The following is a 15,590-nucleotide window of genomic DNA, read 5'->3' as shown; positions in this document are numbered from 1 at the left end:
TTTTTGAGTATCAAATACATAGCAAGCATGTGTTAAATGTCAGGGATGAAATGTAGTCCCTGAGGCACAGAGATTAAGCTATTATAAAAAAGAGAAACAAGTTAACCCATAACTAAAAGTAGTAACTTAGATGCCAGAATAGGATCTACAGAAACAGAGGAGAGGTATCTAACTCAGACTGTGCATGTTTGGAGGACATGGTGGAGGTTGAGGGAATGTTTAAGTGTTCCCAGGTAGACCCCAGCTCTATTCTCATCCCTAAACTGGTATTCAAAAGAGGTATGGGAATTAATTGGGGGGGAGGGTACTCATGGAAAGAGAATATTTAAGAAGTTATACATTTTCATGAAAGAGCCAGAACTAGTGCAATACAACGAGAGAGAAATCACTGTTTTATCATTAATCATTAGAGAAATGCAAATCAAAACTACAATGAGGTATCACCTCACACCAGTCAGAATGGCCATCATCAAAAAATCTACAAACAACAGATGCTGGAGAGGGTGTGGAGAAAAGGGAACCCTCCTGCCCCGTTGGTGGGAATGTATATTGATACAGCCATTATGGAGAACCGTATGGAGGTTCCTTAAAAAACTAAAAATCGAACTACCATACGACCCAGCAATCCCACTACTGGGCATATACCCTGAGAAAACCATAATTCAAAAAGAGTCATGTACCACAATGTTCACTGCAGCTCTAATTACAATAGCCAGGACATGGAAGCAACCTAAGTGTCCATCGACAGATGAATGGATAAAGAATATGTGGCACACATATACAATGGAATATTAGCCATAAAAGAAACAAAACTGAGTTATTTGTAGTGAGGTAGATGGACTTAAGAGACTGTCATACAGAGTGAAGTAAGTCAGAAAGAGAAAAACAAATATCGTATGCTAATACATATATATGGAATCTTAAAAAAAAAAGGTTATGGAGAACCTAGGGGCAGGACAGGAATAAAGATGCAGATGTAGAGAATGGACTTTAGGACACGGAGAGGAGGAAGGGTAAGCTGGGATGAAGTGAGAGAGTGGAATTGACATATATACACTACCAAATGTAAAACAGATAGCTAGTGGGAAGCAGCCGCATAGCACAGGGAGATCAGCTCAGTGCTTTGTGACCACCTAGAGGGGTGGGATGGGAGGGTGGGAGGGAGGGAGATGCAAGAGGGAGGAGATATAGGGATATATGTATATGTATATCTGATTCACTTTGTTATAAAGGAGAAACTAACACACCACTGTAAAGCAATTATACTCCAATAAAGATGTTTAAAATAAAAGCGATAATGCATAATAAAATTTCCTATAATATAAAAAATAAGTAAATCAGTTTTACATTACATTTGAAAAATATACAGAAAAAATGTAATAAGATGTTCGACTTATAGCAAAACATGAAAATTAAAACAATGTTTCATCTATCAACATATCAAAAATTTAAGAGACACTGCAGGGAAATTGATACTATTAAATATTGTACATAAAATATGTAGTATAGGTAAAAATATAGAATGGTACCTCTCTCAAGCGCAATATGACATGTACAAAATTTTTAAGTGTGTAATTTTTTTATGCTACAATTCTATTCCTAATGATTTATCTTTAAAAAAACAGAACACTGTATCTACAACTATGGAAAAAATCTAACATACACCAAAAAAGAACAAGTAAATAGATTGGTCCATCAATACAATAATGTGTAACCATTAAAAAGGATAAGGTAAGATGTGGAAGGATATTTGTGAAAAATTATTAGGTAAAAAGGCAGGTTAGGTTAGTTTTTGAAGAACTGAAACCTGCAGACATGTCAATATTTTCCAGTTTTATAAGACAAGGTGAAAACTGCCCCTCCACTGACTTCACTGGGCCTCTTTGACTAACCTAAGACGACTCAACCTTGATCAGCTACAGCCACTGTGAATAATAATTCAACGATCATGTTATCGTTTGTTATTTATGCCACTAGAAGTCACTCAACTAAATAAAGTTCAAAGATCTTAAAAAAAAAAAAAAAGGTTAGCCTTGAAATTACCCAGAGGTTGTACCTAGCAAATAAAAAGGATTGTTTATTTACCTGGGTAAATCTTAAAGAATAGGGAACATGTTTAAAAAAAAAAAAAAGTAGGATGTACACTGACTCCTTTTTTTTTTTAATCTATCTATTTATTTATTTATGGCTGTGTTGGGTCTTCGTTGCTGCACGCGGGCTTTCTCTAGTTGTGGTGAATGGGGGCTACTCTTCGTTGTGGTGCACAGGCTTCTCATTGCAGTGGCTTCTCTTGTTGCAGAGCATGGGCTCTAGGTATGCGGGCTTCAGTAGCTGTGGTGCATGGGCTCAGTAGTTGTGGTTCGTGGGCTCTAGAGCACAGAGTTCTGGTGCACGGGTTTAGCTGCCCCACAGCAGGTGGGATCTTCCTGGGCCAGGGCTCGAACCCCTGTCCCCTGCATTGGCAGGGGGATTCTAAACCACTGCACCACCAGGGAAGTCCCTCCTTTTTAAATTATGTACACATACATGAGAGGGGCAGGCACACCTGGGGTATGAGCATGGATGTGGATGCACTGTGCATCTAATTAGGGTACATGGGTCTGCACACCCACAGGAGCATTCCAGGAAGGGGTTCAATCACTGAACCAGCACCATACTGGGTCTTATAGCAGGACGGAACTATTAAGATGTGATTCCAGCATCATGGAACTGGCAGTGGCTCTGACACTACAGTCTAATCCTCTGAAATCACCCCATGATTTCTTCCAGGAATACTCATAAAATTGTTAATTTGTCTTCTCAGGCTTTTGTGATGTTTACAATGTCTCTCATAACATCGGAGGATTTTCACCAATTCCTTCCTAACTAACAGTAATTGGCATATGAGTTAATATATATTACAGTCTGCCAAAACAGCCTTCTTGGCTGACTGCCTGAAGAAGCACTCAAGAGGGAAGGACCTCTGCACTGTGGTGTAAAGAAAAATGTTTCAGACACAAACACTGTCACAATAAACAGGGTGATACGGGGAAGGATTAAACAGGGTATATATGATAGGGAATACCAATACCATTAAATGACTAACTTATCAGAAACGATAATCAACTGCCAGGTTTCTTCAACTGAAAGCTGGCTTAATTACAGCTTGGTGGGGGGAAGGGGAGTAGTAAACAAATCCCCAGTACTTGCCAGCGTATCAATTTTAAGGCACAACTCATTTGAGAAACATTAAAATATTTCACACGTCTTAATTTCCTATCTAGCCAACAACAAAAAAAATAAATGATGCCCCAAATGAAAATTATCTGGATGTTAACATCGGCAAGTAGCTTCAGTTTAAAATATAATTCCAAAAAGTTCAGGATTTATGGATTACCAGAATCAGCAATCTGTATACAAACAGCTTCAAAATATTTTTATAATCAACAACTGGATATGCTTGAAAGCTAGGTTAACATTAGATCTGCTAATCAACTGTCCATCTCCCCAAACTGCAAGACAGAGATGAGTGCACCACTGATTCTAGACCACACAGTCTGGAACTGGGAACTGCATAAGAGCACTAAGGATAAACTCAGAAATAGCTGCTAAGTAGTTCATCATTCAACTTGACTGGAAGCAGGAGTTAATGCTTAAGAGCATAGTAATGCTCTTAATTGCATACAGCTATACCAAATAGGTCAGAGACCTAGGTGTACCACTTAGCCTCTTTACACTGTAGTTTTCTCACCTGAAAGATGAAGAGGATGACACCTGTACGCACTTCATGGGGTCACTGTGAAGATTAATATGAAAATGCATGTAAAGCTTAGTAACTGGCACAAAGACTTGGTAAACATTATTTATTACTGTTATCACTAGAAATTAATACATTTGTTAGAAGTTATGGAATCTCTTCCACAAATTTTGCCTGTGTATTTATTTGGCCACTAAAAAAGGACAAAGATCATGAAAATAGCCTCCTAATTTGGAAATCATCTTCAGCTCTTCAGCTAAATCTTACTCTTCCTGGACCAGCCAGGCCGAACTTCAGTTCCTTTAAAGTGCTGCATTTTCACTGTTTCAAGAATTATGTATATGTTGCTCCCTTTGCAACATTTTCAACCCCACTTCCTACTCCCAGACTTGAACTGTTAACTTTCAGTCACCCTTCATGTCTCAGTGTAAACACTGCTTCCTCAGAAGCCCTTCCTAAATCCTTTTGTCCAGATTAGGTGTCCCTATCTTATGCTTATGTCCCTATCTTATTCAGAGTATTCTGAATCTCCCATATTTTACTCAATTAACTGTGAACAGTGCTATTTAATGTATGACTTGCCCAACATGCTGTGAGCTTTGAGAGGACAGAGACAGTATCTGTCTTATTCACTACTCTTTCTCCAGTGCTGGGTGCATGGCAAGGAACAGAAGAAAGCTCTATATTTATTGAATTAAATGAATGCAGAAGGACCAGTCAGGTTGGTTAATTATAATCCACTTCATGCTCACATATTACAGTTCCTGATTAGCTTACTGTTCTTGTTCATTCACATTCTAGAAAGATGTTTCAAGTTTAAAATCTAAATACTACCATTTCAGACTCCCCATATGTTTTAGCTCTGCTGCTGAGTTAGGATCAAGCCGATCATGTTCTGTATTCTTAATATGTCTATTAAAATGGTATTCAGATGGAAGCCAAGCTACTCAAAGTATCTGTTGTGTTTACTGGTTTTCACCCAAAAACATGTTTTGAAGAACGCCACAGCTTAAAAAGAAAAACAAAGTATGAAAATAAAACATAATTTGTCAATTTAGAATCCTATGGGCCAGAAAAGTTAAGTGATTTGTTCAACATCATAAAGCTAGATAATGCTACAAACAGAATAAGGATCCAAGTTTCCTAGTTCTCTGTTTGTCTTTCCACTATGGAGCCTTTACGGTGCACTGAGAACCCAGCTGAAGATACTGTAAGCAATAATCTTGAAATGCAACAAGCAATCATTCACTGCTACTGAATCATTTTTTACAAACTTTTTAAAACTATGGATGACCAGACCTCTACTTCTATTAGAAACTCAGGTGGTAAGGTCTGGGCCTCTGCATGCTGAAAACGTTCCATGGACAAGTCTTATCCCAGCAAAGATTGAGAACCCCTAATTTAATCAATCAAGCATCATTTGCTAAATGTCTACTCTGTCCCTGGCAGTGTGTTCCTGCTCTCATGGCTCTTAGAAGGAGACAAGATTTACTTATACAACTCAATTAGAGAAAAAAATAAGACTGTGTATAATGAAGTGCTGAATTAGCTAAATGAACACAAATTAAGTGCTAAATTCAGACAAAGTAGGACAGAAGCACAGGCTTGAGAGACCAGCTATTTGTGGAGATAGACTAAAGGACGGATAGGTCCCGTATGATAAATAAGGATAACTGTTTCCAAACAGTGCACCCAGCAGGAGTCCTAAGGATCCTGTGGAAGGGTCTTAAGGGCCACTGTGGAGAGTAGAGGGAGGATGCTTTCACTGCCCCTGTGCCCATCTCAGTCAGAAAAGCTCCACTCTTACCTTTTAACATTAAGCTTCTGCCTAAAATTCATTTTGAAAAGAACTCCAATGGCCTTTTGTTTGAAAACTCTCATATTTACAAATGTAAAAGAAGAAAAAGAAGAAGAAGAAAAAATCAGTGGTGAAGTAATTTGTCCCAGTCACCTGGGGGAACCCAGGTCGCCCAACTCCCAGTGCCATTTTCACTATACCACACCACATACCACGACATTCCAAGGGAGGGGACAGTGTGAGCGTGTGAGCAAAGGTTCTCCCAGAGCATCCCAAACACCAGACTGACCAAAACAGTGGGCTTACTTTCAGGTCATATGATAGAACGGTGAAGGGGGGAGGAGAGGAGAGCCCAAGCTTCAGAATAAATATAGCCACCCTCCCAGAACAGCTCTTCAACACAAAGTTTTATGGCGATTTTTAAAAAACTTAAAACCTGATAAAAGAAACTGTTTGTGGTGGGCCTATAAGGGGACTTCCTGGTGGAATTGTTGAGTCATGCTATTTAAGGAAGTAGTAAAAGATAAGAATGCATAGGCAGGGATGGGGGTGAGATAACAGAATGCCCTGAAATCAAGGACAAGTTTATGTTTGCCAAAATGCAATACCTCCACTGTGTAGTTTTCAAAGAGTATTGGGGTGTACCTCCCTCTCCCCAGGTGCTGGTTGCACATGGAAATGTACAACCTGCAGTATGTCGTGCCACAGAATCAATCTAAAAGCTAAAGCTTCTCCCTCTCTACAGCAGCACAAGTAATAAAATTGCTGATTTTACTCTTGCGCTCATGTAAGAAAAACTATTACAGTACTTTAAAAATGCTTCTGCTATCAATTTGTTATTCCCCACAGCATCCCTGTAACAATGGTATTATCACCATCTTATTGTTGAAACAACTATAGAAGCCAGTGTCAAAGCCAAAATGAGATGCCTAGAATTTACAATGTTCAGACTCAATGCTCAGTCCACACTCAAAGTGGCATGAGCATAAATCTCAATCCTATTATTTGTATGTTTATCACACATTTATTTCAGTAAAACTTTCTTGATTTTCACAATAAATTTGCAACCTCATAAGAGCCACCCAATCATGTCTCAAACGACAGGTCTACAATTGAATTCATCGCCTATTCCCCCAAACGGCTCCCTCTTCCAACTCCCCTACTTCTGTTCATGGCACTGCTTTTGATAATCTAAACTCAAAACCCTGCTATCCTCTTTGACTCTAATTAGCTGCTAAACCCTTTAAGGACTTTGATTATGGCTCTTCGGTCCAGAACAAAAAACTTCAATGATTCCTTACTGCCAAGCAAATGAAATCCAAACTCCTGCAACACCAACCCACAGCATTCACAGCTCTCCAGAACAGAGTCCCAACCTGCCTTCCACCACTCTCCAATATGCAGCCTCAGTAATTAGCTAACCTGGAAGTCTTGCTATTCCCCAAACACGTTCTGTGCTCATTAAGCACATGACCTTGGGAAAGTCACTTAATCTGGGCTTCATTTTACTCAAAAATAAAATGGGCATAATAATATTTCCTGAAAGGAGCAAATGAGTTAATGAAAATGAGAGTGCTGCTATAAATTTCAAGGTACTATAAAAATACAGACAGTATCATTATGTCATGGTTACAGTAATTTTATTGTATTTATACCTGCCTTGCTCCAGAAAGGATATAACGTAGCCCACATAAAACACAAAATAACAGGAGTTTAAAGATGGAAGCAATAAAACAAATGCAAAACTAAACATTAAGGACCTAAAATGGAACTGGGAATGAGGCTAAGAAAAATTATGGATACCATAATTGCCTATCTAAACTTTCAGATTAATCATTTGGTCTGAACACTGTAGTTTGATTTGAAAAGGAAATTAAGTTAATTAGTTCAGTGTCCAGAAGACTAAAAACAAAACCATTGGTCAGAAATAAGAGAGTTCTTACTGTAAAGACTAGGCAAGAATTTCTCCCAAAGGTCCTTATTCTGTGTGATGTAACTGGACAACATTCTCAACATCCTTACTATGGATTATCTATTTTCATTACATCATTGTTAGAGTGAAAGCCTCTTCAGGTCCGGTAATTGTCTTAGTATGTTTGTATCTCTATAGCTTAAAGCAATTAGTCAACAAACCACATACCTTAATTTTTATAGACTGGTTTCCATGGATCCAATCTCTCCCTTCCTATTTCAAATCAACTTGCACACCACCATGTTAATCCTGGAACACTGACCGCTTTTGTCATAGGATTCCTTACTTCAAAAACCTCCAATGGCCTCCCTGCACATAGAATACCTCATTTTTTACGTATACAGCACAATCTTGAATACAACCTCCCCGGCAATGTCTTTCCATTCCTCTAAATTCTTTTCACCCTTTTAAATTCAGCTTAAAAATCTCACCTTCTACTAAAAGTCTGCTCTGACTAGCAGCAATGTGGTAGAGGGAGAGATGGGGGCATGGGGAGGAGGAGACTAGAAAGTCTGAAGTCTTGTGTTCTCATCCATTACTCAATAGTGAAGAGACTGTGGGCAAGTCACTAAACCGCCTGAGAATAATGCCTCCTCATCTGTAAAGGTTTTAGGATAGATTGTATCTAAATTACCTTCCAGCTACAACAGTTCTAGGATGCTTTGGTTCCTACACACTTGGACACACTTTGATTTCTACTCTGATCATTATTATCTATTATATATTTTAATATGTAATTACAATTATCCCTTGGTAACCACAGGTGATTGGTTCCAGAATCTTCAAGGATACCAAAACCCAGGGATGCTCATGTTCCTTATATAAGAGGGTGTCTTATTTGCATATAACTTATGCCCATCCTCTTACATACTTTAAATCATCTCTAGATTAGTTATAATACTGAATACAATGTAAATGCTAAGTAAATAGTTGCCAGGTACAACAAATTCAAGCTTTGCTTTTTGGAGCTTTCTGGAATACTTCTTTCCAATATTTTCAATCTGCAGTTGGTTGAATTCACGGATACCAAACTCACCAATATGGAGGGCCAACTGTATATAGATTGCTTCAAAATTTTTCCCTTTTAAGTAAATGCCACAGCAGAGTCTTCCACAGCAAAGTCTTATATTCCCTTGTTAGCCCCAAAGACAGCTGGCATAGGGACCAGGTACAAAGCAGCAGATAGTTTTTTGCAAGCTAAGAAATGTTTAAATAATTATTTTTAAAAGGTTGATTAAAATATACTTGCCTACTGCAGTATGAATCAGCAAAAAAAAAAACAGCATTTTTTTCACTAAGCAGACTATTAAAATAAGTATACTAAAACAAGAAAATAGCTAAGTCACTTTTCTCTAAAAAATATATTCACTCTGCAGATCAGGAAGCTAGTCAGTACAACTCCGTTTCTTGAGGAGATGACCACGTGTTAAAAACAATTGAGCTGTTTTGGGTTTTTTTTTTTTTGGCATGTGGGATCTTAGTTCCCTAACCAGGGATCAAACCCTCGCCCCCTGCCTTGGAAGCTCAGAGTCTCAACCACTGGACGGCCAGGGAAGTCCCAAAAACAATTGAGCTGTTTAATATACACAACAAAATGTTCACTTCCTAGCCATTCCTGTTTATACCTTCTATTGCAATGAGAAAGCTCACCAGTCCAAAGAAAAAAAGCCCTACCCATAATCTGTATTATTTTACCAACTTAATGATTTAACTTTATACACTAGAGCTATGACTCCAACATAAAAAACCAATAAAGTTACACAGATCATTATGAAATAAATCATGTGACAAATTAAACTGTACTTGCAAGGACTTTCAATATCACAGGCTGAGTAAATCTACTACCAACATTCACACTGAGCTAAGTTTGGTGCTTCACACTGTCATTTTAAAAATTAATATTATGTATCCCCTTCTGGATGAATATCTAGTTTCCTGGATAGTACTTTTTTTAAAAGAATCTGAAAAATCTAGAGGCTTGCTGATTTTTCTTTTGCTCATTGCTAGGCCTGTCTGCAAAATCTAGGCAACACTGAAAACTTGAGTATTTGCTTAACTGGGGGAAAAAAAAACAAAAACAAAGGTGTTTTATCAGTCACTGAGTACAAATATCTTATCAGTGCTCAATAAATTAATATCCTGCGGTAAAAACACAGAACTCTATAAACAACATGTATTATATGTAAAGAGCTTCTTCACATCAGAGGTTCTGAAACTCAAGACAATTCTCATATTCCAAATCCTAAATATACTGTACATGGATCAGTAAGTCAAGCACTGGCTCCACTCATGCTATTTTTATTTCCATTGCTATTACCGCCGAAAGAGTTTATAAGGGCTCACTGCCAGTTTAGAACACAGTCAGAAATATTTCAGTACAAAATAAAACCAATTTATTCCTAAGAAGAAATATAAATCTACTAAGTTATTCAACTATCTTTATTTACAAAATGTCAACAATGTGCAAAAACGTTCAGCAAAAGAAGATGGATAAGTAATCTGTGAACCATAATTATTACCTCTTTCAACCCTGATTTCACTCAAAAAGATATTTTTAAGCAACACAATCAGGATAAGAATTAAGCAAAATTCTGGCCCAAAGAGTTCCCTATAAAGAGGAAAAGGACAAAAGGATTCATTTAGGAGGGATACAGAAACTCAAGGCAGATATATAACAATCAAATTCACACTCTAATACCTAATATTAGATTTCCTTGAGAAATAAGTAATAAACATGTTTGCTCAGGCATTTAACATTAAAGGAGGCAAAAGAAACAAGAACATGAGTGGCCAAAAAGAGACATGTTTTGTCTGTGACTTGTTCTGCAAACAATAATTATTTGAATAGTTCTAAATACAATCATTTCCATTAGGAAAACACATTCCTGCTTAAAATTAGGCTTCATAGTAAGTCTTTACTAATCACAAAAACTGTAACTGAACCAACACCTGTATAAAAGCAAATTAATGACAGTCATACACCAGTATTTTAAAAGAAAATTAATTTTAATAGTGCTTCAAAGAAGACTAAAGCTGTGGGCTTTCAACATTAAAAACAAAACAAAAATAACTGATAACATTAAGGCAATCACTACTACATTATATTATAGTCCTCCTAGTACAAAGGAACACACATTCATGAAAGTGAGAGACCAATTTTAAAAACACAACTTAAACACACAAACCCACACACCTAAACTCAAGATCAAGCAATACAGATTCAAGAAATTTTAAATGTTTCATTTTTAATGGAAAATAATTATGAAAGGCAACATTCAAATTTCCAGTTCTGTCATTTTAGAACCACCTGCTTAAGATATTCAAGGCTCCTTCAAACATCTTTGGTGGCTTTATAAGAGCAATTTAACATTGAGTCCTAAACTTATTCCAAAATCCACTGACCAGATGAATAACAGATTAACAATTACTTCAACCTACGCAGCAATGAAACACATTTATTCCTTCTTCTTTATACTGCCTATCGAAGCAGAGACTAGTGAATTTAAAATATGGCAGAATACGACACCATTTAAACCTGAATAATAGTCGCTATTTGTTTTTTCCTTGACTACTGGGATTTTTGACAATGACAAAATGAAAGGAATTAGAAATTAGTTTGGGGCCAAGGTTGAAAATTACTTGGAACAGTAATGGCTTGGAAGAACGGTCCTTTTAGAAATTAAAAATATTTGGTCAGCTGTCACATAAATTTTCAAGACCTGAATTCATAAGTACCATTATAATTACTAGATGGGGCAAGTTAAGAAGGAAGTTAACAGTGGGTTTTCTGAAAACTTGTGGGAAGCCACCTGACAGATACAAAAGGAGACAGGCAGGTTATAAACTTATGAAGGCTCAAAAGTAACCTAAAATACTCTATCAAGCTTGGCTCAAAAGTTAGTTAGGAATAAGTCACAGCAATTCTACCACATTCCCAGGACATTTTAATCATCACTTTAAGATAAACTAGTTAAAAATATGATGGAAAATGTCTGACAGGAAAATCTAATAGGTCAAAAATCATATGTGCAATCACTACCTCACAGTGGAACAATTTTAAAAATCACTAATCAATCAAAATAAAATGCACAACTTGTCTAGACTAAATTAAGACAATCCAAAAAGAATTCTGAATTATTTTTTTAAAAAACTGTTTGCAAAGCACAGGCTTTACTGTAAGTATTTTACCTTATTTTAAACACTATAATTTCAACATAACAGAACATATAGTCCTCATCCTCGTCAAGTTCACTTTACTCATTGAAATAGCTACTAAGGCCAATATGATCTCTCCTTTATCCCAGGCTATGCTCTGATTAAATCAAGAAACACAGCTTCCTACCGGGGTTGGGGGGATTACAAAGAACCTATCTAAAGCATGCTCATGGATCACTTCTGTGATTATACTTATTTAAAACCATAGTCTCCAAATGAGAATTTGAGGAAATGAATTTTTACAATAGCATGGAAAGCAAACCAAACTATAAGGCCAGTTAACAATAGTCATCCTTTCCTGTATCACAAAAACTGTAAGAAAGAAATTTTGTTTGTAAGAGGCAACGTACATTTTATCATCTTGGATAAAATATCTACAGCCTTGGTAGTGGTTAAATTGCAGCTATAAAGGAAATTGTCCTGAGATAAATGGTTTCCCTATGAGAAGGTTTCACTGCTACACTTCACCTCGGGACAATAAATCAAATTAGCTGCACCTTGTCCTCTGTTCAATGACATCATCAGTTTGACCACATCTTGGGAATTGGGTGCAAAAACATATGCTATTGAAGGCATGAAATCATATTACTGTTTTTTTGTCTATCCAACCTCATGCTTCAGGTCTCTGAAGCAGTTATTCACCTGAACATTCTCATGAAAGCTACAGATTTTTTTTTTCCCTGCTGCATTCAGGACCAGCATACTGAAGGTAAAAGAATAGTAAGAACTGGTTATTTGAAACTGGCTTGCTTTTAGCCCATCAAATCTAGAATTTTGTTGCCAATTAAACTGAAGACTAATGTCTCACAAAATATGTATCTCGCAACTGACCATCAAGTGCCTTAACATAATTTCAAAGACTAAACACATTGGTGTTAAACAACACTTCTCTGATACTTTACGAGCCAGGGTTAAAAATCCTCCAATGAGAAGCAACACCATGTTTTTAAAAAACACATTAGAACTATACAAAATAAAAAAGAAAGAAAACTTTACCGAGGGAAAGTCCCCAAATCAAAATTACTATTTCTTTAAATAGCAAAAGTTTATCTGCCTTTCACAGACCAAATGTCCTAAGTCTACATAAAACATAAAATCAATCCTCGCAACTTAAAGAAAGAGGGGTCCGTGTGCTGGGAGGGGAGTAAGTTCCAAGATCAGGGTAGACACAGTGCCTGTGTTTATTCTTCTATTTTCACTCATTTAACCATGACACAAACACTCAAAAAAAAAAACAAAAAAAAACCCCATTTCTGTTTCCAGGAGTGCTACAATTAAAATAAGCAAGTCTATGACAGTGATAGCACAAAATTAATATCAGCCCATTTTAAATTAGAATGAAGAGGCTGAAAAGGGAAGGCAGCACTGAGGAATTTTGAAAGTGCTGTTAATTGGAATTTCTAAAATACCTACCTATTCTACAACTCCTAGAAAAAAACTACTGGTTTCTACAAATCCTGCAGACCTTTACAAAGCCTGAAGGTGTTTAACTTGGGGGTAGGAGTCAAGGGGCAGGGGTGAACTAGCCCCAGAACAAAGTGAGTTATTTGTATTAAACCAAAATAGGTTTCATTCGCCTCTGAAAATGAGAAGTCATGGATTTTTTTTTCTTAGGCCCAATATTACAGCAAACTGTAAGAAAGTCTTTTTAAGAGAAAACAAAACACGACAGAGTTGATGCTTAGCTCGGAGCTGTCTGAACGCTGCTAAGGCCCCAAGAGGGTTTGTTTTGCCCGCGGAGTAGGGGTATGTGTGTGGAAGTTGGTGCGGGGGGAGAGAGTCATTTTGGTTATTAGTAAATAAATCAAGCGGCAGAGAACATGAGGCCTAGGCCACTGCTAGAGGAGCCAAGGCCTAGCTCTCCCCCTTCTCTTCCCAGCACAGCCTGGGTTTGATCTCAGAGCCCTGTGGATTGCCAAGGAAAAAAAAAAAAGAATCATATCGAACCACAAAAGCACATGGGGCGAATGTAAAATATAAACACGGCGTTGGGCTGTGAGTGGCTGTTATTAAAGGTCTGAATTACTAAACATGAGAGGCGGGGAAAGCCAGGCGGCCATTTCAATAATATAAACCTCCCCGAATTAGACATTATTCAAATGAGAGAGGTTCAGCTAACCAGAGAATCGAGAGGACCCAGCACCCAGCAAGAAAACAGGAGTACAGAACCAGGGAGGGGGACCCCCGCCCCTACCCAACTCCCAACCGGAGAGGGGAAACGAAGAATGTTATCAACTTGTCAGCCCAGCCGGCTCTGGGGCAGGGGCAGGAGGGCAGCGTTTTACATCCGAGTTCCTGGGAGGCCTGCGGGCACTTCTGGGGCCTGGGAGCGAGAGGCCCTCGAGGGCCCCGGGCCCCGTCGGTCCGGGTCAAGCGCAGAAGCGGAGGGGGGGGGGGGCGGGAAGGGGCAGGGGGAGACAGAGATCAGACCGCGCCAGGCACCTTCAGCCCAACTCCCTCGGGAATCCACGGCCGCCCGGGGACAGGGGGCTTTCTCAGGACCCACTGAGACCCCTGACCGCTGGCCCGGAGCACATGGGGCGGCCCGGCAGGGCCTGCCCCTCGGGGGGCAACTTTCCCCAAGGGCCGCTTTCAACCCAGTCCGCCCCCAAGGGGGAGAAGCGGACCCCTGCGCGGGCTCCCCACCCCCTCCGCCCCGAGGCCACCTCGCAGCGCCCGCGACCGCTCACCCCTACCCACCTACAGCGCAGGCCTGGCTCGGGTCAGGCCGCTACACTGGAGATAAGTGGGGCGCGGCCGAGGTGCCCGAGTCCGTGACCCCCGGGCTCAGCCCAGCTCGGACCCCGGTGCGGCGGCGGGGCTCGGGCGCCGGCAGGGCGCTCTCCACAGGCGCACCCCCGGCCGCCCTCCAGGCCGCCCCCAGCGGTAGGCAGCGCCCCCCCGCCCCGGCCCGCTCCCGGGGGGAGGACGCGTGCGGCTGTCCGGCCGCCGGGGTCCGCTTCGGCCCCGCCGCCTCCCCGGCATTGTGCTCACCGCCACCTCCATTCCCCTCCACGCCCCCCCCAGCCCGCGCCCGCCCGGCCCGGGTCGCCCGCCCGCGCCCCGCCGCGCCCCGCCGCCCCAGCAGCTATGAATATGTAAAATGTCTTTATTGTCCTCTCCCTCTGCCCCGGCCCCGCGGCCCCGCCGCGGACCCGCTCGGGTTCGGGCTCGGCGGCGAGGAGGAGGAGGAGGAGGAGGAGGAGGAGGAGGCGGCGGCGGCGGCGGCGGCGGCCGGCTGAGGAGGAGGGCCGGTGCCGGCGGGCGGGCGAGCCGGCAGCGGGGTGGGCTGGGGCAGGAGGAGCGCGGTGGATTGCAGCCCCCTTTGCCCCTTGTCTTCCCCCTCCGCCTGGCCTCTCCGAGCCTCTTTTCCCCTCCGTTCGGCGCCCGGCGGGGGTTCCGTGCTCCCCGGCCCCCCATCTCCCCGCCGTTAATTATAATAATCCTGAGTACTAATAAATTATGCTAAGTCGCGGGGGGGGGCAGCGGGAGCCGGGGTTGAGTATGAATATGAATATGTAAAATGCTGTAATGATTACCTGCTGCTGCTGCCGCCGCGGCTGAACTCTCATCTTGACTCGCTGCTCCTCCGTCCGCCATTTTGAATATTTTAACCAAAATCGCCCGGTCGATAAACCCTCCCTCGCTCCGGCTCCCCTCCCCCCTCCCGCCCTCCCGCCCTCCATGCCTCCTCCCTCCTCTCCGCTCCCTCCCGCTCCCTCCTCTCCCCGGGCGCGCGCCAGGGGGCGCGCGAGGCCGTCCCCTTGGAAGAGCCCCTCCCCTTCGGGCGCTCTGCGCACGCGCCCCCTGGCCGCTGTGGCTCTTCAGTAGCTAAAGCGCCCTCAACCTGCCAGTCACCCCTTCGCTTC

General features: G+C 41.1%; 1 protein-coding gene across 4 annotated transcripts in view; it reads right to left on the bottom strand.

Moving 5' to 3' along the window:
* POU2F1 (POU class 2 homeobox 1) overlaps positions 1 to 15,336 on the bottom strand; it is a gene marked incomplete at its 5' end in the record, with an annotated part of 184,644 nt that extends 169,308 nt beyond the window's left edge. For 2 of the 4 annotated variants that reach the window (XM_081225031.1, XM_081225032.1), the window contains one exon: positions 15,261 to 15,336. In XM_081225031.1, the coding sequence (XP_081081157.1) occupies positions 15,261 to 15,321 (61 nt within the window). The remainder of the gene's footprint in view (positions 1 to 15,260) is intronic. The other 2 variants (XM_081225029.1, XM_081225030.1) reach the window with 1 other exon arrangement.
* Positions 15,337 to 15,590: the final 254 nt, after the last annotated feature.

This window comes from Mesoplodon bidens (genome assembly GCF_964165515.1).
Source record: "Mesoplodon bidens genome assembly, chromosome: 2".
Classification (NCBI taxonomy): Eukaryota; Metazoa; Chordata; class Mammalia; order Artiodactyla; family Ziphiidae; genus Mesoplodon; species Mesoplodon bidens.
Note: the sequence above shows the minus strand (reverse complement) of the source record. Positions and strands in the feature narration are given on the sequence as shown.